The sequence below is a fragment of the Aedes albopictus genome, chromosome 2 (assembly GCF_035046485.1).
Source record: "Aedes albopictus strain Foshan chromosome 2, AalbF5, whole genome shotgun sequence".
Lineage (NCBI taxonomy): Eukaryota > Metazoa > Arthropoda > Insecta > Diptera > Culicidae > Aedes > Aedes albopictus.
In genome coordinates, this window is record NC_085137.1 from 393,189,589 (window position 1) to 393,214,380 (window position 24,792).

Genomic DNA, 24,792 nt, shown 5'->3' on the forward strand with positions numbered 1-24,792 from the left:
TCACTCGCCACTGACATGGGGATTAGACGCTGTTGTGAATCGATCTTTCCTAAGGTAGTTCGCAGTTTCCGGGAAGAGGATGTAGGGATAGGAGTTGCAGGGATTGCAACTTAACTACTTAGACGATCAATTATACTTTCAATGCGATTTATTGATAATCTTTTATATTTGGCAAATTAAAGCTTTTCACATCACAAGTACAATTTTCATCAATGTATCCATAGAGCTGGGTGGGTGTGCTGATTCTTGTCTGCTTTACGATTCTCATTCCGGTAGTGCAACATCCGTAACTGCATGATCCATCACACCGGCAGCAGCAGCAGAGATCCCTGGTGCAACGTGGTTCCACCAGAGCTGCTTTCAACTCGTCATCCAGCTGCAGCCGGGTTCGCAATAGATTGCACGTATTTTGACTCAACCGATTGGACAGGGCGTCCATCAGGTCCTCGTAGCTGAAAGGCCGATTTCGGCGAAGGGCTTCCGACAGAACGAAGATATAGTTCTTGGCCAAACGTAGCGTTTCAATTTTGGACAACTTCTGCGGTACCGTCTGGTCACATTTGACGATGACGTTGAACGACTGGGGCAACGGAACACACCGACGGAGACGATCCAGTGCGTCGTTCAGTCCGTGCATCCGGTTCCTTTCGCGCTGATTAGCTTTGAATCGTTTGGTGGCTTCCTTGGCGAAGGACGCCTTCCGGGATGATGGTCTTGATGGGAAGGTCTTCATGGTGGAACTGATTTGATTAAAGAGTAGAGTTTTCCGCAGGGTATGTATCGATTGGCGGGTGCATTTTCCGCGTTAATCTAATTTTCCAACCCTTATCAGTTTCACATGCAAACGATTGGTACTTGAGCTCATTGATAAGCGTTTATTAGTTTGCATAATTGGGTGTCATAAAAGGGATTGATAAGCTCGTTGGGGTTAGGGCAGAGGCGCGATTACATTCAGTTCAGATTACGAGGGTAGGATAAATTCACGGGGGAGAATCTTCATCACGAAAAGTGCTGCTCGTTTGATACCTGAACACTAGCGAACCTGGTGGTGGAAGTCAAGCTTTACTCCACAGCGAGCATGGAGAGGCGGCGTAGCACGCTTTGATATTTTTTTATTTCTCCATGTAAAAGCATTCCGATCTAGTTCTCCAAGTGACAATTTCACGTCTTCCACCTCGAAACTTCCAATTTGTTCGAAGATACATATCTGTTCTGTGATAAATTGACACATGGACAGGAAGTCATCAACACTGTTGATGACTGTTGATTCACATGGACAATCCTGGATAGGCATTAGACTATCTATTCTACTCAAAGAACTGCGGAGGACATGTTGCGCCCCTGGTGTAATGTGATAGTTGTGTTACCTGCTTATACATGATACGAAACACCTTGACCACCTTTCAGACTTCCGTCGTCACTGCGCATGTCCGTCCAATTTCGCGCCAAATCGAAATTCCCAAGTTATATCATCAGGGTTCTTTTGTGTTTGCTTTTCATGGTCAACGGTTGCTATGAACCAGGTCTTTGTTTATTTGCTCCAAATAATTTGACACTCGACCCTCGGATTTGCAAACGACTTCTAGTACGTTCTCACCGAATAATCGAGTGCATCAGTTCTTCCATACGTTTCGGATTAAAAACTTGAGTCTCTTCGGCCCAATCATAGAATTCATCCACCATGTCCGTCATCAACATTTATCACCATAACGAAAACATCTACAACGTGGAAAAGAAACCTCCGGAACGCCCGCCGAAACCGCCTCTGTACCACTCGCGTTTCGAACACCAGGTCCGCCGAGAGACCAAGTCCAGCAAGGATGCCCATCGGACGATGGGCTTTGCCAAAATTCCTCTGCAAAAACCGGACGAATTTCTCAAAAAGAACTGCGGCATCCGTTTCCGGGCTACAAAATCGGCACCGGTTCGACTGTGCACTAGCCACAAACCGCCGGTCCCCAAGAAGGACGAGCTGGTCGCATCACAGCAGCAGGTGATGAAGTGCGTCGATTTCAAGGTCGAGAACATCAAGAAGGTGGTTTGTTCAAATCCGAAGAAAGTCCGACCACGGTATGCCGATACAAGGAAGGGCGATTTTCACGATCTGGAAAAGTCGGGCCTGGTACCGGTTTACATGTGTCAACCGAAGTACGGCAAGGTCCCGGAATATCTCCACCGTCGCAAGAAGGATCTGGAGGCGCAGAAGCAACGTCTGATGGACAAGATGGCCGAACAGAAATCTGCCTGCGCGGCAATTTCCCAGGAGGAGCGATTGGAACTGTTGAAGGTCAGTTGATTGGACTGTTGTTTCAATTGGGGTGTCCATCTATTCAGGAAATCTTGTAGAATAAATCTATCTATCTATCTATCTATCTATCTATCTATCTATCTATCTATCTATCTATCTATCTATCTATCTATCTATCTATCTATCTATCTATCTATCTATCTATCTATCTATCTATCTATCTATCTATCTATCTATCTATCTATCTATCTATCTATCTATCTATCTATCTATCTATCTATCTATCTATCTATCTATCTATCTATCTATCTATCTATCTATCTATCTATCTATCTATCTATCTATCTATCTATCTATCTATCTATCTATCTATCTATCTATCTATCTATCTATCTATCTATCTATCTATCTATCTATCTATCTATCTATCTATCTATCTATCTATCTATCTATCTATCTATCTATCTATCTATCTATCTATCTATCTATCTATCTATCTATCTATCTATCTATCTATCTATCTATCTATCTATCTATCTATCTATCTATCTATCTATCTATCTATCTATCTATCTATCTATCTATCTATCTATCTATCTATCTATCTATCTATCTATCTATCTATCTATCTATCTATCTATCTATCTATCTATCTATCTATCTATCTATCTATCTATCTATCTATCTATCTATCTATCTATCTATCTATCTATCTATCTATCTATCTATCTATCTATCTATCTATCTATCTATCTATCTATCTATCTATCTATCTATCTATCTATCTATCTATCTATCTATCTATCTATCTATCTATCTATCTATCTATCTATCTATCTATCTATCTATCTATCTATCTATCTATCTATCTATCTATCTATCTATCTATCTATCTATCTATCTATCTATCTATCTATCTATCTATCTATCTATCTATCTATCTATCTATCTATCTATCTATCTATCTATCTATCTATCTATCTATCTATCTATCTATCTATCTATCTATCTATCTATCTATCTATCTATCTATCTATCTATCTATCTATCTATCTATCTATCTATCTATCTATCTATCTATCTATCTATCTATCTATCTATCTATCTATCTATCTATCTATCTATCTATCTATCTATCTATCTATCTATCTATCTATCTATCTATCTATCTATCTATCTATCTATCTATCTATCTATCTATCTATCTATCTATCTATCTATCTATCTATCTATCTATCTATCTATCTATCTATCTATCTATCTATCTATCTATCTATCTATCTATCTATCTATCTATCTATCTATCTATCTATCTATCTATCTATCTATCTATCTATCTATCTATCTATCTATCTATCTATCTATCTATCTATCTATCTATCTATCTATCTATCTATCTATCTATCTATCTATCTATCTATCTATCTATCTATCTATCTATCTATCTATCTATCTATCTATCTATCTATCTATCTATCTATCTATCTATCTATCTATCTATCTATCTATCTATCTATCTATCTATCTATCTATCTATCTATCTATCTATCTATCTATCTATCTATCTATCTATCTATCTATCTATCTATCTATCTATCTATCTATCTATCTATCTATCTATCTATCTATCTATCTATCTATCTATCTATCTATCTATCTATCTATCTATCTATCTATCTATCTATCTATCTATCTATCTATCTATCTATCTATCTATCTATCTATCTATCTATCTATCTATCTATCTATCTATCTATCTATCTATCTATCTATCTATCTATCTATCTATCTATCTATCTATCTATCTATCTATCTATCTATCTATCTATCTATCTATCTATCTATCTATCTATCTATCTATCTATCTATCTATCTATCTATCTATCTATCTATCTATCTATCTATCTATCTATCTATCTATCTATCTATCTATCTATCTATCTATCTATCTATCTATCTATCTATCTATCTATCTATCTATCTATCTATCTATCTATCTATCTATCTATCTATCTATCTATCTATCTATCTATCTATCTATCTATCTATCTATCTATCTATCTATCTATCTATCTATCTATCTATCTATCTATCTATCTATCTATCTATCTATCTATCTATCTATCTATCTATCTATCTATCTATCTATCTATCTATCTATCTATCTATCTATCTATCTATCTATCTATCTATCTATCTATCTATCTATCTATCTATCTATCTATCTATCTATCTATCTATCTATCTATCTATCTATCTATCTATCTATCTATCTATCTATCTATCTATCTATCTATCTATCTATCTATCTATCTATCTATCTATCTATCTATCTATCTATCTATCTATCTATCTATCTATCTATCTATCTATCTATCTATCTATCTATCTATCTATCTATCTATCTATCTATCTATCTATCTATCTATCTATCTATCTATCTATCTATCTATCTATCTATCTATCTATCTATCTATCTATCTATCTATCTATCTATCTATCTATCTATCTATCTATCTATCTATCTATCTATCTATCTTTTTCCTCGTAGGACATCACAAGAAATTTTCCTGACTAGTTGAATTTGAATGAACAGCCTGTTACAAATTTAAATTGTTTTCTAAATTCTTAAATTTATCAAACATTTTAGGGACTGAAGAAAAACTGGGAAAATCTGCAGCGGGAGTACCAAAGTCTTCCATTGCTGATTGACACTGTGCCGAAAATGATCCGTAAAGCCAAACTGGAAAAAGGCCTCAAAGAGCTGGAGAAGGATATCCTCATGATGGAGAATAATCCCTACATCTACGTGTATAGTGACGATGACGAACAGCAGCAGCAGCAGCAACAACACAACAACCGAAAGTGATGTGTGACGACATAGGCAGTGTTCCAGGATGTGTTCTCTATTTTGATACTTTATCTCTTATTGCCGTATCTACCTAGTAATAATGGTAACATTTTTTTAACAGAACATATAATAGCGTGTGCCCCGAGTGCTTTCAATTTTAGCAGTAGAATGTGAATTGTGCAATAAATTCGAAGAAATCTTCCGTACAGTAGAATATTGTTCTTATTTTGAAACAGAGGTTAGAAAGCCGAAGTTTGCAGCTAGAGGGATGGCTAACGGTGACGCTTTCATTATCAATACCGGCGAGTCCAAGTACTCGTCAAGTATCAGACGTGCCCGTAGCTGTGAAATGAGCCTTGAGCTTAGGATGGACACCGAGCCTAAAGGTCCCGTTTAGAAAGATTTGGCGAAGGAATAGAGGTGAGAGCTCTCACAGGTGAGACGACACTTCAGTGTAAAAACTTATATGAGAACAGGGATGGGCCCCTATAGCCAGGCGTGGGTATTCAGCAAGATCAGGGTGACAGGTTCGATTCCCGACCGCCCAGGATTTTTTTTTCGTAAAATAAATTTCCTTGACCTCCCCGGGCATAGAGTATCTTCGTGCCTGCTATGCACATGCAAAATGATCATTGGCAGAGTAACCGTGGAAATGTTCATAGAACCAAGCTTTCTATTTGGTGAAAACATTCGCGAAATGATGCGATTCGCTTTCGACAACGAATACGTTTTCACCCTACCTCGCTTTATCAAACCATCCTCCCGTACGAATAGCACACGAACAGATTCGACGCTGATCAGCATTGTTGGCTGCTTCTTTTCGCCGTTGAGCTGTTGCATTCCATCCAAGCCTCTCTTTTCATCGCTTCCGAAGCTTTTCGATCAGCTTATCGCGAAGCATCGTAGGCTGGAAACGTTATTGGCGTAGTGTCGGTACATGCAAATGTTGCTTCTGTGTGCGTGCCGAGCATTCGTGCCGTAGCTTCTAAAACCAATCCATTCGGTGTTGTTCCAATGAGAGATCAGTATCTCTGATATAGAGATAAGTGACATTTCAACACACGAACACTAGCGCAAATTTTTCCTCACACAAAAGTGCACGCCGATTGAAAGGCTGTTCAGATTGCATATGCAAATATTACCCAATCGAATTGGGTAAAACGGGTAAATAATGATAAAACTAACGTCCGGGGCAAGAGTGCAAATATTTTCCTCGCAGTTTCACAACTACATCTACTAAAAAGGCACGCATACATTTGAACGTGATTACCTCTATAGATATGTTGGAAAATCAGTGGTTTCCAATCTATGCTCACGGGCAACGTGGATATCTTAAGAACCGAAGGTGCTAGGAAGAAGAGCAAATGTTTTACGGATTGATCATCCCAAGGATCAGTACAGGTCGGACTCAATTATCCGGGGATTCAATTAACCCTATCCTACCCTATCATCCACCCTACCCTCTACCTTCACCCTCAACCCTACCCTCTACCCTACTTTTTACCCTACCTTCTACCCTACCCTGTAACAAACCCTCTACCCTACCTTCTACCCTACCTTTTACTATACCATCTACCCTACCCTCTCACAAAACCCACTACCCTACCTTCTACTCTACCTTCTACCCTACCCTCTACCCAACCTTCTACCCTACCCTCTACCCTACCGTTCTCCCTACCCTCTACCCTACCTTCTACCCTACCCTCTACCCTAATCATCTACCCTACCCTCTACCCTAACCCTCTATCCTAGTCTCTACCCGAACCCTCTACCTAACCCTCTACCCAACCATATATCCTTCCTTCTACCCTACCGTCTACCCTACCTTCTACTCTCCCCTCTAACATAAACCTACCCTAACCCTATCCAGCATTTCACGAGCGGTAATGGCCGCCACAAACATGCTCACTTTCTGGTAGGGAAAAATCGATCTGACGTTTGGCTTGTGTCGTTTGACAGCTGATCGATAAGTTTTATGATCGATCTTATCGACCAGCTGGCAAACGACACAAGCCAAACGTCAGATCGGCTTATCCCTACCAGAAAGTGAGCATGATTTTGGCAGTCATTAGCGCTCGTAAATTGCTGGATACATATGATACATATATGTATCATATTTATCACATGTTACTTGTTGCCGAATACCTAAAACCCCAATTTACGCCTAAGGAGCGTAAATGGGGGGAGCGTTATTTGGGAATTAGTGCGTAACCCCCGATTTGCGCAAATTGAGTTTGGCGCGAAAAAAGTGAGCGTAAATTGGGGTTTTAGTGTATTTTGAAGCAGATAAAATAAATATTAAAGAATAATTACCAGATTGTGTTTTATTTAACGAGTCTCGTTCATATCTAAGCAGAAGGTATGTTGTAAATAATGTACCTAGATGAAATAAAGGAGGGGCTTGACCTGGTAGCGATGTCAGTCAGTGTCTGGGATTGGAAACAAGAAGCCTCGCCTTGCTGTTTTTATTTTCAACAGTTATTACAGCTTCAAGGTGAATTTGCAGAAATTATTAGACTTTATATGTTTTTCATGAGGTGCTGGCTAAATTTCGCAGGATGTGACAGGATAATCTACGACGAACTAGATCCCCCCAACTTCGACCTCGTGGCGTTGCAGGAACTTCGTTGGACTGGACAGAAAGTGTGGAAAAGTGGGCACCGAGCGGTTACCTTCTACCAAAGCTATGGCCTGGGATTACAGGGATGTCAGCTGAAATTTTCAAATGTCTTTTCGAAGCACGCTAAAATCTGGCGTTCGATTTGAAAAGGTCGTTTGTTTGCTGTGATTCCTATGAAGATTCGACCTATTTAAATCGAACGTCAGAAATGTCTTCACACTCTGTCTATATTGTGGCAGTAGAAAAAATAGCCACAGAATGTCAATGTCGTGAGTGTTCGTGTGACCAACATCTAGTTTGCCACGCCCTTACAGCGTCAGTACCGGTCCTACAAGCAGGGATGGCATTCTGCACTGAAAATGTGCACAGTGCAGCTCATTTTCATATTAAAACCGCGCACACTTGCACTCACACTGAGGAGCATGCCATGTCTGCCTACAAGTGTCAAACTAATTTTTATAAACAAAACAGAACATCCCCAACAACATGTGTATTTCAAAATTATGGATAAATACATCTAAAGTATGAATTGAAATAAATTAATTCATTGGTTACAGCGCCATTAGCGATCTAATTTCTCATACATCTACTATTGTGGCTTTGCTATAAAATTATATAAACTAAAAAAAAAACAATAACGTTGCACGTAAATTTACAGAAAATGTTTATTTATGTCGATATGTAAGAGGAATTCGGATATTCTGATTTTAGGGAAATTTCAATGGAAATACTTAAACTTTTTAATATTATCTTCATTCCTGTTTGGATTCCACATGAATTTTATTTTATAATTCTTCAAGGAGTTGCTTGTGGTATTCATCTAAGACTTTCTTTTGTAATTCCTCCAGGAGTCTGGAACCCCTTCCCTTTTTGTGATTCCTCATAGAGCTTCCCAAGAAATTACTCAGTTCATCGGGAAGCCTTCGTGTAGCTTCCCAAGAATTAATCTAAGTGCTCTTCAGACATTCTTCCAACAGAACCTCGGGCTTTCAAAGTTTCTAGGTAAATTTCTCCAGGAGACTCCGAGAACTTCCACTGAAGTTTCCCAGGAATTCCTCCATGGCTTTCTCTCCTCACGAATACCATGGAAATTCCTTAAGAAACTTCCGAAGAATTCCCCAGGCAATTTTCTATGATTTGACAGGAAACAACTCCATAAATTATCCGAAGATCCCCTTCAGAACATCAATGAAAGTTACTTCAAGAGTTCTTCAAAAAGTCCCCAGCAATAATGCCTGGTTTTCTCAGGATTTCACTCGAATATTTACCGGGTATTCCCGAAATTCCTCAAGCAGATGGAATCCTTGGATTTATTTCCAAGAGTTCCACAAAAAAATCGGAAATTTCTTTCGAAGATCCTCAGGAATTCATCCTGGAGCTCCTTAGAAATTCCTCCAAGAGTTCTCCTGGAATTCCTACAGGAGGTTCTTGGAAATTCTTCCAGGAGATCCAGGGGAATTCTTCCAGGAGTTCTTCGGGAACGCTTTCAGGAGTTCTACAGGAAGTTCTTCAGGTGTATGTCGGGATTTCTTCCCAAAGATCCTTAAGAATTCTTCCCAGAGATCCTCTGGAATACCCACAAGAGATTCACGGGAATTCTTCTAGCAGTTCTTTGGGAATTCCTGCAGGACTTCTTCGGGAATTCGTCCAGAAGTTCCTCGGGAATTCCTCCAGGAGTTCCTCGAATATTTCTTCAAGAGTTTTTCGGTAATTCCTCCAGGAGATCCTTGGGAAATCCTTCTGGACTTTCTGGAGAATTCCTCCAGGAGATCCTTGGGAATTTCTCTGAGAGATTCTTGGGAATTCCTACAGGAATTCCTCGGGAATTAATCCATCTGTTCTCTAGAAGTTTCTGCAGGAGTTTCCAGACAATTTCTACAGAAGTCCCCGGGAGTATATCTTGTAGCTCCCAGGAAATTCCATTAGCATTTCTCCAGGAATTTCCCGGGAATCCTTTCCCGGGTATTCCCCACGAATTCCCTTAGAAGCAACCGAAGAATTCCTGCAGTAATTGTGGTAGAATGTCTCCAGGATTTCTAATGGAATTTCTCAATGATTTTTTTTAATTAACCACATAAATTATCCGGAAATTCCATCCAAAATTTCCACGAAATTTACTTCAAGGTCTACCAAAAACTCCTCTAGCAATAATGCACGATTCCTCGGTTTTATTTCCAAGAATTCCACAAAAAAATACGGAAATTTCTCCAGGAGATCCTCGGGAATGCTTCCACAAGTTCTTCGGAAATTCTTCCAGGAGTTTTACGGGAACTCTTTCAAAAGTATCTTGGGAATTCTTCCAGGAGATCCTCGGAAATTCCACCTTGAGATCCTCGGGGATTCCTCAAGCAGGACTTCCTCGCCATTCGCCAGGTGTTGCAGAAATGTCGCGAATACAACGTGCCACCCATGGTGCCAACACAACAATAGAAACTCGATTAAAATGATTCTCAAGAGCAATCCAACCGGTACAAGAAGACGTGGTGCGTAGCCAAGTTATGTGGGTCGATCAAGTGGAGGATGATTTGCAGACTCTTCGCGGTGCGGAGTGCGGAACTGCAGATGCACATCCATGGGCCGAGTCGAATGGAGGCGACTCTTACGTACAGCAGAGGACACTCAGGCCTTAGTCTGACCGGTAAGTAAGGTGTTACTCAAGCTCCTTAACAAACACGAAAAAGTGAAGGATGGAAGAGGGGGCACTTTGCCGATGAATGTGATATTTTTGATCAAACAAAACCCCACCTTCTAGTGTTTGTGTATAATTATTTTATTTATTGAATACTTAGACATCTCAAAAAGTTACAAAACAAATAAACAAGAATCAGTTTTGCTCGTCCGCCTTCATTATCATCATCGCGTCATAATCGTTATCATCATTATGCATCATTTTATCATCATTATCGTTTTTTTTTCTTTTTTCAAGGATGATCTTGTTTCCTTCTTTCGCATTCCAGTCAGTATTTACTGTTGTCTCTTTTTTTATCATTTTTAGCATCATTATCGTTTTCATTCACAATCAGTTTCGTTAACATCAATCAATGCATTTTTCTTTTTTCTTCTTCTTTGAATGTCGCTCTTCTGCTGCTTAGATTTCTTAATTGGCACAATTTAGTGTTTCTCTCATTTGTTTTCTAATCTTTCGTTTTGCTTAGGGGTAGCTCCTATAAGTGTGTGTGTGTGTGTAGTGTTCGAGTTGGTGTGTAGCTGAGTTTGTGAGAATGAAAGAGTATTATTCTTAGAGATTTTAGTGTTTGAGTGTGTTTGTGTGAATGTGTTTTGCCGGTGTGTGTAGCAACGTAAAATTCGGGAAAAGGGTTGTCTCATCGATTGATAATTTTTCCTCAAGTTGTGTAACTATACGTGTCTGAGTTTTCTTTATGTTAGTGTGTCGGTTATTTTTTATTCGAGTGTAATTCTTTCAGTGTTAATCATGCACGTCTTATTTTTCATTATTTCGCGAAACGAAAGATTTCTGTCGTTGAAGGTTCGTTTGTTTTTTGGATGTGTTCTTCTTTTCCTTTCTGAATGTGTCTTCGTCATATCAAGAACCACCGAATTAATCAAATTTATTTTTGTTTTATATTTTTGCTGTGTTTGATAACCATAGATTATTGATTGAGTAACAATTTCTTTCCGTGGTTATTTTTTTCTTTCTCCTTCGTTTTTATAAGAAAGTATGTTCGATCATTTTGTTATTCGCTAGCGCAATCTTGGGTTGCGTGCTCGCTTCACTTTCTACCGCGAAAATGTGGAAAGTCAAGAGGTGAGTGTGTATGTTCTGCGTCAGTGTGTTTGTGTATAGGGTGTGGTTCTTTTGAAGAAATCATCACACGAGGATCGAAGCAATTTAAATAATGTGAACTGTTTTTTGTTTCGTATTTTGATAAATCAAATCAAAGAAAGCAATAATTGTTGGAATCATCAATTGTGTGTTTCCGCTTTAAACGTTCTCGCTGTTTGAGTGATGTATCTTTTGTGACTCTTAAAACAGGGCTACTGTGGAATTTTATCAATTGTTTTTGTCGGTTTTTCGTTTCAATTTTCTTATTAAATTGTTTAATAATATTTCAAGTTGGTTTGTATGTATATTTTTATAAATACTTTTGTGAGGGAAAGAACGCGTGCAGTTGTCTGTTTTTGTTACTTGTTTAGTTTACTTTTTATGTAAAAGGAAATATACGTATTTTAACTATAGTATGATGATTTTCTTCTGCGGATTGCAAGACTTTTTTTTCCTAGATTTTACTTTTAAGTGTTTTACTTTGTGTTACCTTTACTTATTTTTCATTGTTGAGCCGTGTGCTGTCACCCGTGGCTTGCTGTGATTGGAAAGTAGTACGTTTTCTTTAGTGTAGGTGTACAGTTAGTGTTTAAAAATTTCAAATAAAATTTTGAAATTTTTGCCAGGGGAATTCTAGTTCTCGTTCGGTAAAGGTATACGTGTTTTTTTCGTTTGCTCTTATTGTTTAATTTCAATTGTTTCTAAAATCACTAGGTTTATAGAAAAATTCGTGAACCAATTGGGAGAACCTTTAATTAACTAGTTTAATTGATAGTGATTATCGAATTTTCTGCTTTCCTTTTTGGATCAAGGGTGGCAACACAAAAAGTTGTTTTACTCAAAGTTTTTCGTCCACTGTAGGAGCTAGTCAAACTCGTTAAACATGGGATCTAATGTATCCAATCGGATTCGTAATGTATAAAATTCAATTCCCTCTCATTTAGGTTTATGTTTGGTTTACATATTACTGCATTCATTTTCAAATCAAAGGGACAGGAAGTCACAATCAAATGGTTACACATGCCGTCATTCTTAACATTAGCGGTAAAAGTTCAGTTACTGCTAATATAGCTGCAATTACTTCTTTTTTGCGTTTCTGAATGTTTAAAAAGTATCAGAAATTCAAAATAAAATAAACAGTGTCGTCTCGCATTTAATCCGCTTGACAATACATATTTCAACTGACATTCATGTTTACGAATTATCTTGCTACAGTTTCTGTCATTGTGTGAGTGTGTCTTTGTGATTATTATTATCTTTCATCATTTCTTTTTTATAATAATTATAATATTAATAATAATAAACTTGTTCATCCTTAACTACATCTTGCAATTAGAAACTATCACTATTTTTTTTGCTCTGCTCTCATAAAAATTCACTTTTGTTTTTTCTAATATCTTCCATAGAATTTGCTTAATTTGTTTTATTTGTGTTACTAGAATCGGAAACTTTTCACACTATTTTTGGCTCCTCTCTCGCTCAGTCATAATGATGCGAAAAATTTCATTTAACAATAAACAATCGGCCTCCATGTCCAATCGAAGTAGTACACCGTGCCTCTACTCTTCAAAATACTCGGGAAACAACTCGGGGTCGCGAATGAATAAAATGTGAAACAGTTTTCCAGTAAACGGGTAGATTTTCCGCTTCGTAGCAAGGGACATATCCACCACCATTACGTCAAATACAGCAGCAGTCAGACCAAAGTTCCGGCATCTTGTGCCGGTTGCATTATGGCGACCGTGACTTGTTCAGCCATGAACTGTTTTTCGGCCTCGATTGCAAAGTTCCCCAATGATCCCATGGCAACCCCACCAAAGATCCCGAAACCCTTCCTCTGCCTACTGCGGTTTTGCGAATGTGCCTTATGGTTTGGCTTACTTCTTCTATTGTTTACATACATTTTCCGTTTGCTTGCTTGCACGCCTAATATGGTGCGCATGTTTACTTGTTTGAATCATCTTTACGTGCGGTCGAAGTCGACTGGGCATCACATAAACTAATCATGTCTCTAGGCTTCCACACCGGGGATCCTACAATTAAACAAGAAAAAAGTAAAAATGGCCAGATTTAATCAATTTGCTTCGGTGGATTAGTCCAATTGGATGTAGAAAGAGAGTAATAGATAGAAGAAGAACAAGATACAGAAGAGAAAGGGAACATAGGGGGTTCCAAAAATCGGAGAAAGAGAAAGAAAATTGCCAAGAAACTGATAGGATTCGAAAATCAAAAACGTAAATAAAACAAAAAGACTTGGAAAAACGAACATAATAGTTTAATTAAAGATACCGTGAAAAATATAAAAAATAACATTTGTACGCTACTTATAAAAATTATGAAATTGTGCTTATTTCACTACATTTTCCAGTACCAATAGATGTTTGCCAATTGCGTTTCTTACTAATGCGTTGTACTTTTTGTGCTTCGATTGCATAAAATGTTAGTAGCTGTTCGGCTAAATCAGTGTTTCATTGAGGGGATTCTTCCATTTTGCTGCTGATAGCTCCGTTGTTCTGCGTATTGCGTTCAAACGGTGTAACACACGTTAAAAAGGAAAATTATAACTTAATCGATCTAGAACAAGGTTTCAGTACTACACTACTTGGAGTTTAATGAATGTGAACTATGTTGAATCTTCTAGCTAGTTGATTAAAATTTGAACTAGATAACAATCTGAACTGCTCAGCGTTTCAATAATACATAGTGTTGAATGTTAATGTTAAAAGGGTATATAAAGTTTCTACGTTTCAAAATAACCTACTACGTTGTTACAAAGAGCTTATGTATATAGGATATGCTGAATGATTATTAATGTAAACAGAAGGCTTTCATTTCTTAGTGAAGTACCCAAGTAACCACAATTATAATATGCACTACCGCCTTTCCCCGTTCATTCGACATTGATTGTTGTTGAACCACCGGAGTACACTTTTAAGGACAAACTGATCACCCTATAGTATATACACAGTCTTGACAGGTTGTGAGTGTCGAAAAAGAATCAGATTGGCATTATAAATGCATTGATCCGGCTATTCTAAAGAATACTAATCAACTCTGGAGAAAACCTGTAGTGCAAGAATTCTTTCAAAGGTTAAGATTTCGGAAGAAATTCAGATATTGCTTAGGAATTTGCTTGGAAATCTATCCAAAATTCCTCTGAGGATGTCTTAGGAAATTCTGTATAAGGTTCTCGCTTGAATTTTGCCCTGGGTTTCTCCTTGGATTTCTACCGCAATCCCTTCTTTAAATTCTTTCGCCGCAGTTTTCACAAAACTCTTTCCGCGATTTCTCTCGTAGTTCTCCCTTACATTTAACATAGGGGTTTTCCTGAAGCTTTGCTAGAGTTTTCTTCAGGAGTTTCTCTCAAGATTCCATCCAGAGAATTTTCCGGATTTGCTCACAGAATGCCTTCTGAGATTGTTCGGTGTTTCTTCCGGAATTTCTGAGAGTTGTTCCTGGGATTTGTACCAGAGTGGCTCCCAGGATCTCTGTAGGAGTTTTTCACGGTGTCTCTGCAAGAGTACCTCCGGGAATTTCTTGCAGAGGATTTCCCGATATGTTTCCAGATTCCTTCTGGAGATCCTTCCAAAATTTATCCAAATTTTGTTCAGGAATTTGTCTTTGTGGTTTTCCGGGATGTATTTTCAATAGTTTCTATCGATATTTTTGCGAGCTTTCTGCAGGATTTTTCCAGAGATTTCTTGAATGAAAATTTCCAGGATATCTTTTGGATTTTTCGGGTTCTCTTCCAAGGAATTTCCCTAATATTTCGTCTCAGGATTACTCCCAGATTTTTTCCGAGATGTCCTAGTTTTTTTCGGGATTCTTTCCCGAAGTTGCTCTCGGGATTCCTCCAATAGGTGTTCCCTGAATTTCACACAAGATTTCACCTGGATTTCTTCCGATATTTCTCCGGACATTTATTTAAAGGGACTTCGTGGATTATCCCAGGCGGTCTTCCGAGAAAAACTTTTGGTAGAATCCCTGCAAGAGTTCTGGAACTAACTATCAGAGCAATCCTGAAAGGAATCCCAGAATCCCGGGATAATTGTCTGTAGGGATTCCGGGAATAATCTCAGGAAGATCTGTAAAATATCTAAGGATCACTGCAAGCAATCCTGGAAACAACTGCAAGGAGAACCCCGACAAAAAAACCTTTGAAAGAAATTGCGGGAATGTTATGTAGTGAAATAACAGCAAAAGCTACTGCAGCAATATGAAAAATAACAGAAGTAATTACAGAAAGTTACAGGACGAACTACGGATGAAATCTCTTGAAGAATTCTGGGAACAGTATAGGAAAACCCTGGAAGAAATCCCGGGAGGAGATCCTGATTGATTGATTTGTCTTTATTAAAGAGACTTTCAGGAGGAGATCCTGCAGAAAAATCGTAAAAAACTCATGAAGAATACCTTGGAAAAACTTGATTAGAAATCCCAGGAAAAACATCTGTAGAAACTCTGGTAGTAATCTCGAGAAGAACTTCAAGGGAAATCCCGCGAGGAACATTAAAAGAAATCGCAAAAATCATTCAAGAGGAATCCCGAGAAGAACTCTGAGAGAAATTGCATGACAATATCTGCAAATAATATTTAGTAAATTTAGCTGAGACGGTCAATTATCTGGAAGCGCTTGACTTACTAAGAAACTTTCTCGAAAAAGTCATTCTGCAAAAAAAAACTCAAGATCACCAGTTAATTATGCTTAAAGACATTGTACAAATAAATGTTTAATGTCTTATAGCGCCATCTACTGGAAAAAATCAATTCAACCAATGCCTCGCGAGACTGCGTTTGACTTACCGAATAAATTTACCGAAGATTTCTTTTTTTCCAAACTCCAAATGTACCCCAGGCTACCATTGGAGGGTTAAGGGGTTCCTGGAGGAATTCATTCAGATGTTACGTTTCAATTCTTAAAAGCCAAGTGAAAAGGCTTCTTCCAAATATTTTTGGAAACTTCAAGCATTTTACGTGAGTTATTTTTCTTCAGAAGTTCCTTCGAGAATTCTTGAAAAAGTTTATCAAAAATTCCTACAGGCGTTAATTAAATCTCAACGAATTTGTTCTATTCTTAACAAATCCATCATAGAATTTCTCTGTAAATCGTTCCAAATGTTGCACTACAAATTCGCTTAGATGCTGAACTAGGTGTTACGGTAGGAACTTTTCTTAAACAAGTCCCTCGAAGAAGGAATCGGCAGCAATAGCTCCAGGAGATGCTTAACCTCCAACAGTTCCAGAAATTTGTAAAGAACTAGCATGAATTAAAATGCACGAAAATAAAAAAAAAAGATTTGAAAAAAATCAAGAATCTTTTCCAGATATTTTTCTAAATGAATTTTTAACAAAATTCTCCCAGAAGTTTTCCTAATTTTGGTCTCCAAGATAAGTTCCTGTAGCAATTCCTCAAGGAAAAGCATGCCATTAAGAAACAACTGGTAGAATTAAAAACGAAAAATGAACAATTCTCGAAGGATTTCCTGTAGGCACTCCTGGAGGAATTCTGCGAAACAGTCCAAAAAATAAAGTGTCTGAAAAAATCATTGAGAAGCTTCTGAAGGTACTAGCTCAGGAACTCTCTTCTTCCACAATTAAAAATCCCTCCGATGTTGAACTAGGTTTTACTCCTATTACACCACAAATTCCTTGAGGACTTCCTTCATGAACTCTTACAGAAGTTCGTTATGAATGTAGTCAGCAATTGTTTCAAAAGTTTCTTTAGAAAAACCTCTAATACATCCTCTTGAAATAAGGTACCCCGGGGCAAGTGGGACCTAAAAAAGTGCTAGTTTGATTTTGTCATGCCAGAAAATTCTAAACATAAATAATTTTATAATTTCAATGGTTCTAAAGGACATTGTTGGGATATTTCTTCATATTAACGGGCATTAAAACTTTTTCAAAATTTTTAAATTCTATATATCATGCATATAAAGAAAATTGTAGCAGATTTTCTTATACTCCGTTTCACGGGGCAAGTGGGACCTATTCGGATTTTTTATACATATGACTTAATATAGTTGGTGCTTGTAAGGTAGCATAAGTATGAATATCTCATACAAATATCTATGTTCAGAGATTTGTGCTGGAAGAGTTTTGTGGTACCGTGCACAAATTACGTAACACACATAATAACGAATTACTAAGAGAAAATGTTGATATTACTCTAGCAGCTCGTGCAAAAGCATTTTTTTTTTTCACAAAATGCGCCTTAAAAAGTTAAATGAAGATTTCAAAACTTGCTTTTCATACTACATAGTTGATGAATCTCACCAAAAGATTTTTCAAGATTTACAGATGTTATGTTTTCCCTTACATAATTTTACGATCATTAAATGAAGATTTTTTAACTCGTGAAGTTTGAATAGGTCGTTTTCCTATTTTTTTATACTTTATGGACGGTTCCTGAACACTCAGAAACACTCATTTTGCAGGAAAAAACGAAAAAATAATAGAATAGTAGACAAAAACGTGAAGAATAAATGGTTTAAAAAAAAAAATGTTTTACCCAAGACTTCACCAATTTAAACAATAGCTTCATCATCAAAATAGAAGTAATCGAGTATAATTCAACGATTGATTACTTAAGACGCCGATTTTTACTGCAATTTTGTCTAAATTTCGACTTAACTTGAAGAAAGTTCGATCAAACTATGAAATTGTGTTTGTTTACTCTCATAGGTTTCACTTGCCCCAGATGCTGAAATGCACTGGGGTAAGTGAGAGCAGTTAAATAAAGATAATAAATGAAAATGAATTACATCTTTTTTGCTTGAAATGATTTGCAAGCACTCCAAATGTTATCCTGAAACTGGAAAAGTTAGACTTTATTTGTGATTCTGTTTTTAACCGACGAATGTAGTAGAGTACGTTAATCTCACTTAGTGAATTGAAAATGATGTATGAACAACAATAACATATATGGTCTCTATATGGTGGAAACAATAACAATTTTGTATTCAAAGTATCTGTTGGTGTGGTGCCTATTTTTTCCACGAAGAACGTTTGCCTTAAAAATAGATAATAATAAAAAATAATAGCTGTAGGTCTCACTTGCCCCGAATTCTCACTTGCCCCGGGGTACCTTAAATACTATTTTTTTTTAAATAAATTCCTTAAAAATTCTCCAAGAAGTTTTTTTTAAGCTTCCAATATTACCTTCTGAAATTCCTACAAGAGTTTCTGTTGCAATTGCTCAAGCAGAAGTACAGGGGATAGACAAAATGATCGGGACAGGCAAAATTTTCCCTTCTCAAAAAATATTCAAATAGCTGTAACTTTTCGAAAAGTGCATCAAATATTCTCAAATTTTTACTGTAAGTGGAACAACTAGTTGTGTATCAGTGGACAAAATTTGGAAAAGACCGGGCTATTCTGCACGAAGTTGTAAAGATTCTAGAAAAAGGTATATTTATCCGATAGCCAACTTTGAGCTGTTATATCTCCGGATTCAATGAACCGAATGCAATGAAATTTTGACCATTTACGATTTATATAATGAGCTCTGAAAAACATTTGACTCAACTTGAAATTGTTCACAAGAGAAAAAGTTATAGCAATTTCATTTATTTTATGATTTTTTAGTAAATTGGTCTATTTTTAATACGCATCCCATTACTTTTTCAATGAATTGCCGGCAATGTTGTTACTTTCTTTCAAAACATACTTATATTCAAGCCAATTAGAGGGAATACAAATGAACTATAATTAGCATCTTGAATTTTGAAACGATGTTGAAATTTAAGAAAATTTGGTGTTTTATTAGAAAAATAATCTAATCGTTATAATTTTCTTGCGTGTTAAGAATTTTAAGTTAAGTCAAAAGTTTTTCAAAGCGCATTATATAAGTCATAAATGGTCAAAATTTCATTGCATTCAGTTCATTGAATCCGGAGATATAACAGCTCAAAGTTGGCTATCGGTTAAATATGCCTTTTTCTAGAATCTTTATAACTTCGTGCAGATTAGCCCGATCTTTTCCAAATTTTGTCCACTAATACACAACTAGTTGATCCACTTATAGTAAAAATTTGAGAATATTTGATGCACTTTTCGAAAAGTTACAGCTATTTGAATATTTTTTGAGAAGGGAAAATTTTGCCTGTCCCGATCATTTTGTCTATCCCCTGTATGTCATTGAGCAACAACTGATATAAAATAATACAAAGGGCTTCCTATAGCAACTTATGGAGAAACTTCTCTGGAGGAAATCCCAGAATAGAATTTGTTGAGAAATTCTGGAAGGAATTTCCTCAAAAATTTTCTTCCTCCACAAATTGCTCAAAGAACCTCTCTAGGAGTTCTTCCAAGTATTCGTCTGAAAATTCACACAGATGGGGATTTTTTCTATTACCGTACGGGTTTGGGCCGAAGGGTCTTCTGATTTTCATGAAACTTTTTCCACAGACAGGGTTCATGGTTAAATGGGCAAAAAAAATTGAAAAATTCAAGGTCGCCTATTTTTCCGGAAAACTCAGGTGACATATTTTGTTTTCCCCTGACACTTCGTACTTTGAAAAACCATAACTCAAGAACGAAGCATCGTAGAAACAAAGATTTTTAGGACATGAAAACAAATTTTCACAGAAATCCAAAAAATATGAATTGCAAAAAGTTTTCCACAACATTTCCACAGCTTAGAAAATTCATAAAGAAAAATCGGAAAAACTGTGCCCGAACTCTCGGAAAATTTTCAAAAAAATATTTTTGAAAAGGTAATTTCATAAGCTTTGATCGCTGAAATTTTTGGAATGCACCTTTTTCGTTCCTGAGTTATGGCCAATTTTGTGGAAAATGACCATATAATATAGGCTTACATGACCATTTTCCCCAAAATTGACCATATCTCAGGAAAGAAAAAAAGTGCGTTCCAAAAATTTCAACGATCAAAACTAACCTTCTCACAAATATTTTTTTGAAAATTTTCCACGAGTTCGGGCATAGTTTTTCCGGCTTTTCTTTACGAATTTTATCAACTGTGAAAAACTTTGTGGAAAACTTTTCCTATTTTATATTTTTTATTGATTTCTTAAAAAATTTGCTGTCATTTAATAAAAAAAACTTTGTTTCTACGATGCTTCGTTCTTGAGTTATGATTTCTCAAAGTAAGTAGTGTCAGGGGAAAACAAAAAAATCCACCTGAGTTATCCGGGAAAATAGCGGACTCTCAATTTTTTTCATTTTTTTGTTCACATAACCATGAGCTGTGCCTGTGGAAAAAGTTTCACACAAGTCCCTTTGGAAACATCTCCAGCAGTTTTTTTTTCTAGAAATTTAACGTATCAACTTCTCTGAAAAAAATCCTTCAAAAATTCTCCTAGAAGTTGTACTAAAAATTCTTTTAAGATTATCTGCAGAAATTTCTTTAGAAGTTTCTGCCCCAAATTCTTTAAGATGGAGTATGCCATTGACAAGCTGAGAAGCAACTGGTGGAATAACAAAAGATTTTTTTTTTAAGATTTTCTTTTTGGAGCTCTTTTAAAAGCTTGAAATACTCTAAACATCTCTGAATCATTGAGAAATTCTTGAAGTAACTTCCTCAAGAATTCTCAAGAAGTCCCATTGGAGCCCCCAGGAGTATCGGCAGTGTTAGCTCCAGGAATTACTCTAGTTGTTATACTTCTTACAGTTCGTCTAGAAATTATCTCAGGAATCCCTCTAAATGAATTGATTCAAAATTCTATTAAAAGTTTTCCTGAAAATTCTCCCAAGAAATAGTTATTATCGCAATTGCTCAATGGAAAGCATGTCATTGAAAAATAACTAGTGGGAATCAAAAAGTGATCAATTCTCGAAAGGTTTTCTGTAGGTACTCTTGGAGGATTCCTTGACATACTAAAAACACAAATGTCTGAATGAAAACTATGAGAAATTCCTAAGGGCACGTCCTTAGAAATTTTCTTCCCCCACAAATTTATAAAAAAGGACTACTTCCAAGTATTCTTAAAAAAAAATCCCTCGGATGTTGGATTTAGTATTGCCGCCTCAATTGCAACAAGAATTTTCTAAGGAATTTCTTGAGTATTTCCTTCTGGAACTTTTACAGAAGCCCCTCGGAAAACTCTTCAGGGGTCTAGCCAACAATATCAGGAGAATTTCCCTTAATAATACCTCCAACAGTTTTTCTAGCAATTAAATTTAGATACTTATGATTTCTTTCAAAATTCTCCCACAAGTTTTCTTTAAAAAATTTCCAACATTTCCTGCTTCTAAAAATTTCTTCAAAAGTTTCTGCCACAATTCCTCAAAACAAGAAGCTTGTTATTGAGAAACAAGTAGTGCAATTTAAAAAAATCCTTAAAAATTCTATTGGAACTTGTGGGGGGGGGGCTAGACTAGTTTTCTCTATCCAGACAAAAAACCGAAAAAGGACGAAAAACCCACGTATTTCTCAAAAAAAAAATTGTAGTAATACTTTCAAGTATTTCCGTAAAAAAAACATTTAGATGTTGAACTAGACGGGGTGTCAATTACACCATAAATTCCTTTCCTAGTAGATTACCTTCAGGAACTCTTACAGACGTCTCTTTGAAAACTTCTTCAGGTGATTAGTAAGCAATACTTCCAGAAGTTTCTTTAGTAATACCTCCAGTAGTTATTAATTTAAAATAAATGTAAAATTTATCTAAGTAAATTATTCAATCTTCTTCTAGAAATTATTCTAAAAATGCATTCCAAATCCAGAATTTCCTACAGGAGTTTCTTTCACCATTATTTAAGGAGAAGTGTGCCATTGAGTAAGAATTCTGTTCTATAGAAACTCCTGGAGAAATACTCTCAAGAAAATCCCTCCTTGAAATTTGTGAGAAATTTCTGAAGAAACTTCTGAAAAAAAATTCTAACAAATCAGATATTTTAAAAAATTCTTGGAAAATTCTAAAGAAACTCGTAGGAAGAAACTTCTAGAAAAATTCTTGATGGAACTTTTGAAGCACGTTATGAAGAAACTCCTGGGTTCTGGAGGTTCCCAAAATAATATCTCACTAACGAAATGCTGTAAGAAGCTGAAATTTTGACTGATCACTAATCGAAGTTGGCTCGACAAAATGTTGAAATTTCAGCTTTATAGATCGTTCCACTGCACTGATATGTATATGTTTAAGAAGCATCAGAACCTGACTCCGGATAATCGAGTCCGACCTGCACTACTGATTCAAGAAATAATAATCGTGGAATTCTAGAAGTTACCAAATGTTGTCAATATTATACAGCTGAAATGAACAATCTTTCGAATTCAAATATTTTTTATTGCGCTTACGCAATACGTGCAAATGAACTTCCTATCTTTAGTGACTGGAAGGTACAGTGGTGTCATGTTCCAATTTTAACAGGTTCCTCGTTTGGAACGAAATCTTTTAAGTATTTGACAGATTATCGTCATTCTAAGTTAAAAGCACTCTATTCCTAGCCATAGAAAGTTCATTTGTAGGGCTAACTAATATTTATTTTTTTTTAAATTGAGTAAATAAATAGTTCAAAAATGATACTTTTCAAAAATGTTAATTTGATTACAGTAGCCTCTGCATTAACAAACTTCCTTATGTAGCAACGTTTCACTTACATAACAAACAAGGCGCTCTTCACAATTTTCATGCAATCTTTGTCTTTGTTCTGATTCATTGTCACTTATTTACATGTTCCATATGATTTTTAGTCATTATTGCTGTTTTGATATTTTTTATCGTTTAGTGAAGCACTTTTTCAATCTACAAACAAACAAAAAGCAAACTACAAACAAAAAGCAAAAGTTTTGTTTATTATTTTCTCGTTTATGTGTGGAAACAAAACTAGGGGGGTTCAGCTTAGCGGGGGAAATTTGGTAATGAAACAAAACAGTACATCTAGTGGGTAGTGTTTACTAAAAACAGAAACTCTATAGATCGGGAATCGCCTAAAAGCTACAACACACGTATTCAAAATCTGAAATGGTTCGGTCGTGTCTGCGACCGGTTTTGTCGATTTTGTTTGCGCTTAAGAACGAACTCAAGTAACATTTTCGAAACAAGTAGACTTGAGGACGTCCTAAGAACCTTCTTAAAACCAAAATAAGAAAAATTAGGTTTTAAGATGGTTCTGAGACCCTCCTCTAAGCTATATAGCATTGAAATTTCGTTTGACACCAAATAAAAACTATCCTCGAGGAAAGTAAACAAATGTGCACATAAATCATACAGGGGTTCACTGAAATTCACAAAAAATTGCTGTAAGTGTTACAATAAGCAAGTCTATAGAAATAATAAACTAAAACAAATGACAGAAAAAGGTGTGTTAACCATTCGACACTTTTCGCTTTTCCGGATAAGCCCATATCGAGGAAGGTTCGACTGAAAGCGCTCGCCATCGACCGGCGAGCGGCAGCTTTACTGTTATTTTTATTTATAGTTAGTGATATTAGTTGTATAAGAGAGCACCAGCAAAGTTACCTATATATTAATGCAATTAGTCGATACATTTTAATTGAACAAACTGGTTCGAACCGAGATAGATTTATTCGATGGAAATGAACTGGTTTTATGTATGAATATCATACGCGCTTTACTGTAACGGTTTCCGATTGATAACTTCTGATTAAATTTATTCATCCTACCGTGTAAATTACGTCGATTCAAATGGTAAATATGAGTTACTTACAGTAGGATTAAAACGTTGAAACGTATAAAAAGTTACTAGTTTAATTCAATAAGGTGCACGTTCTCGCTTTATCATTTAATTTTGCCTTACCCGCTTTTTCGATTTTAAAATGGAAGAATTTCTCTAAAAAAAATAGCTCGAAGATTGATTTAGCTAGTGGTTTTACTCCATTTGTGATTAAATATGACTTTTTTTAAATTTCCTTTTAAGTATCGGTAGAAAAATTACGTTCCATTCCATCTTTAAACAGCATCCATCGATAAAATAACATTCTGATCTCTTTACTAATATCACCAAATTAAGGATTGTTTACGGATAAAGTTTGAAATATTTCTTTTTTTTTTACTTTTGTTTTAAACGTTACTATTCAGTTACTTTTTTGTTTTGGTATAAACAACGATTTTTGATATCGACTTGTCCTTCTTTTAAATTCAATGTTTATCTATAATTACTGTTTATTAAAATCGTTAATATAATTTCAATACTAGTAATATAAGTACGTCGCTTACAAGATAATTGGCACAAAATCACAACTTTTATATAAAATATTGTTTTTGTATTATACTTTCTTTCAACTTTACTATCTCATTCGATTCAAAACATATATATTTAGCACACCTAACCAGTTCCTGTTCCGGTTAGTTTCTTTTAAACGC

The 24,792-nt window shown here is 36.1% G+C and overlaps 3 protein-coding genes across 4 annotated transcripts in view; 1 reads left to right on the plus strand and 2 right to left on the minus strand.

Annotated features, from left to right (window-relative positions):
* Positions 1-130: 130 nt before the first annotated feature.
* Positions 131-758, minus strand: LOC109413532 (neurogenic differentiation factor 1-like). The gene has a single exon (XM_019687215.3). The coding sequence runs from the start codon at positions 731-733 to the stop codon at positions 149-151; it is 585 nt and encodes a 194-aa protein (XP_019542760.3). The 5' UTR covers positions 734-758; the 3' UTR covers positions 131-148.
* A 702-nt stretch (positions 759-1,460) lies between these two features.
* Positions 1,461-5,313, plus strand: LOC109413515 (enkurin). Its single transcript, XM_029879166.2, has 2 exons — positions 1,461-2,287; positions 4,899-5,313. Exons 1-2 carry the CDS (start codon positions 1,682-1,684, stop codon positions 5,115-5,117), a joined length of 825 nt encoding a protein of 274 aa, XP_029735026.2. The 5' UTR covers positions 1,461-1,681; the 3' UTR covers positions 5,118-5,313.
* A 7,955-nt stretch (positions 5,314-13,268) lies between these two features.
* LOC109404936 (protein still life, isoform SIF type 1) overlaps positions 13,269-24,792 on the minus strand; it is a 417,832-nt gene continuing 406,308 nt past the window's right edge. For both annotated transcript variants that reach the window (XM_029879169.2, XM_062853220.1), the window contains one exon: positions 13,269-13,536. In XM_029879169.2, coding sequence (XP_029735029.2) covers positions 13,448-13,536 — 89 coding nt within the window. In that variant the 3' untranslated portion in view covers positions 13,269-13,447. The remainder of the gene's footprint in view (positions 13,537-24,792) is intronic.

What these genes read in the sequence shown, in the direction of transcription:
- LOC109413532 (XM_019687215.3), bottom strand. Translation starts at nt 733, where the DNA reads ATGAAGACCTTCCCATCAAGACCATCATCCCGGAAGGCGTCCTTCGCC.
- LOC109413515 (XM_029879166.2), top strand. Translation starts at nt 1,682, where the DNA reads ATGTCCGTCATCAACATTTATCACCATAACGAAAACATCTACAACGTG. An exon ending in AGCGATTGGAACTGTTGAAG is followed by an intron (nt 2,288 to 4,898) that starts GTCAGTTGATTG and finishes CAAACATTTTAG; the next exon opens with GGACTGAAGAAAAACTGGGA.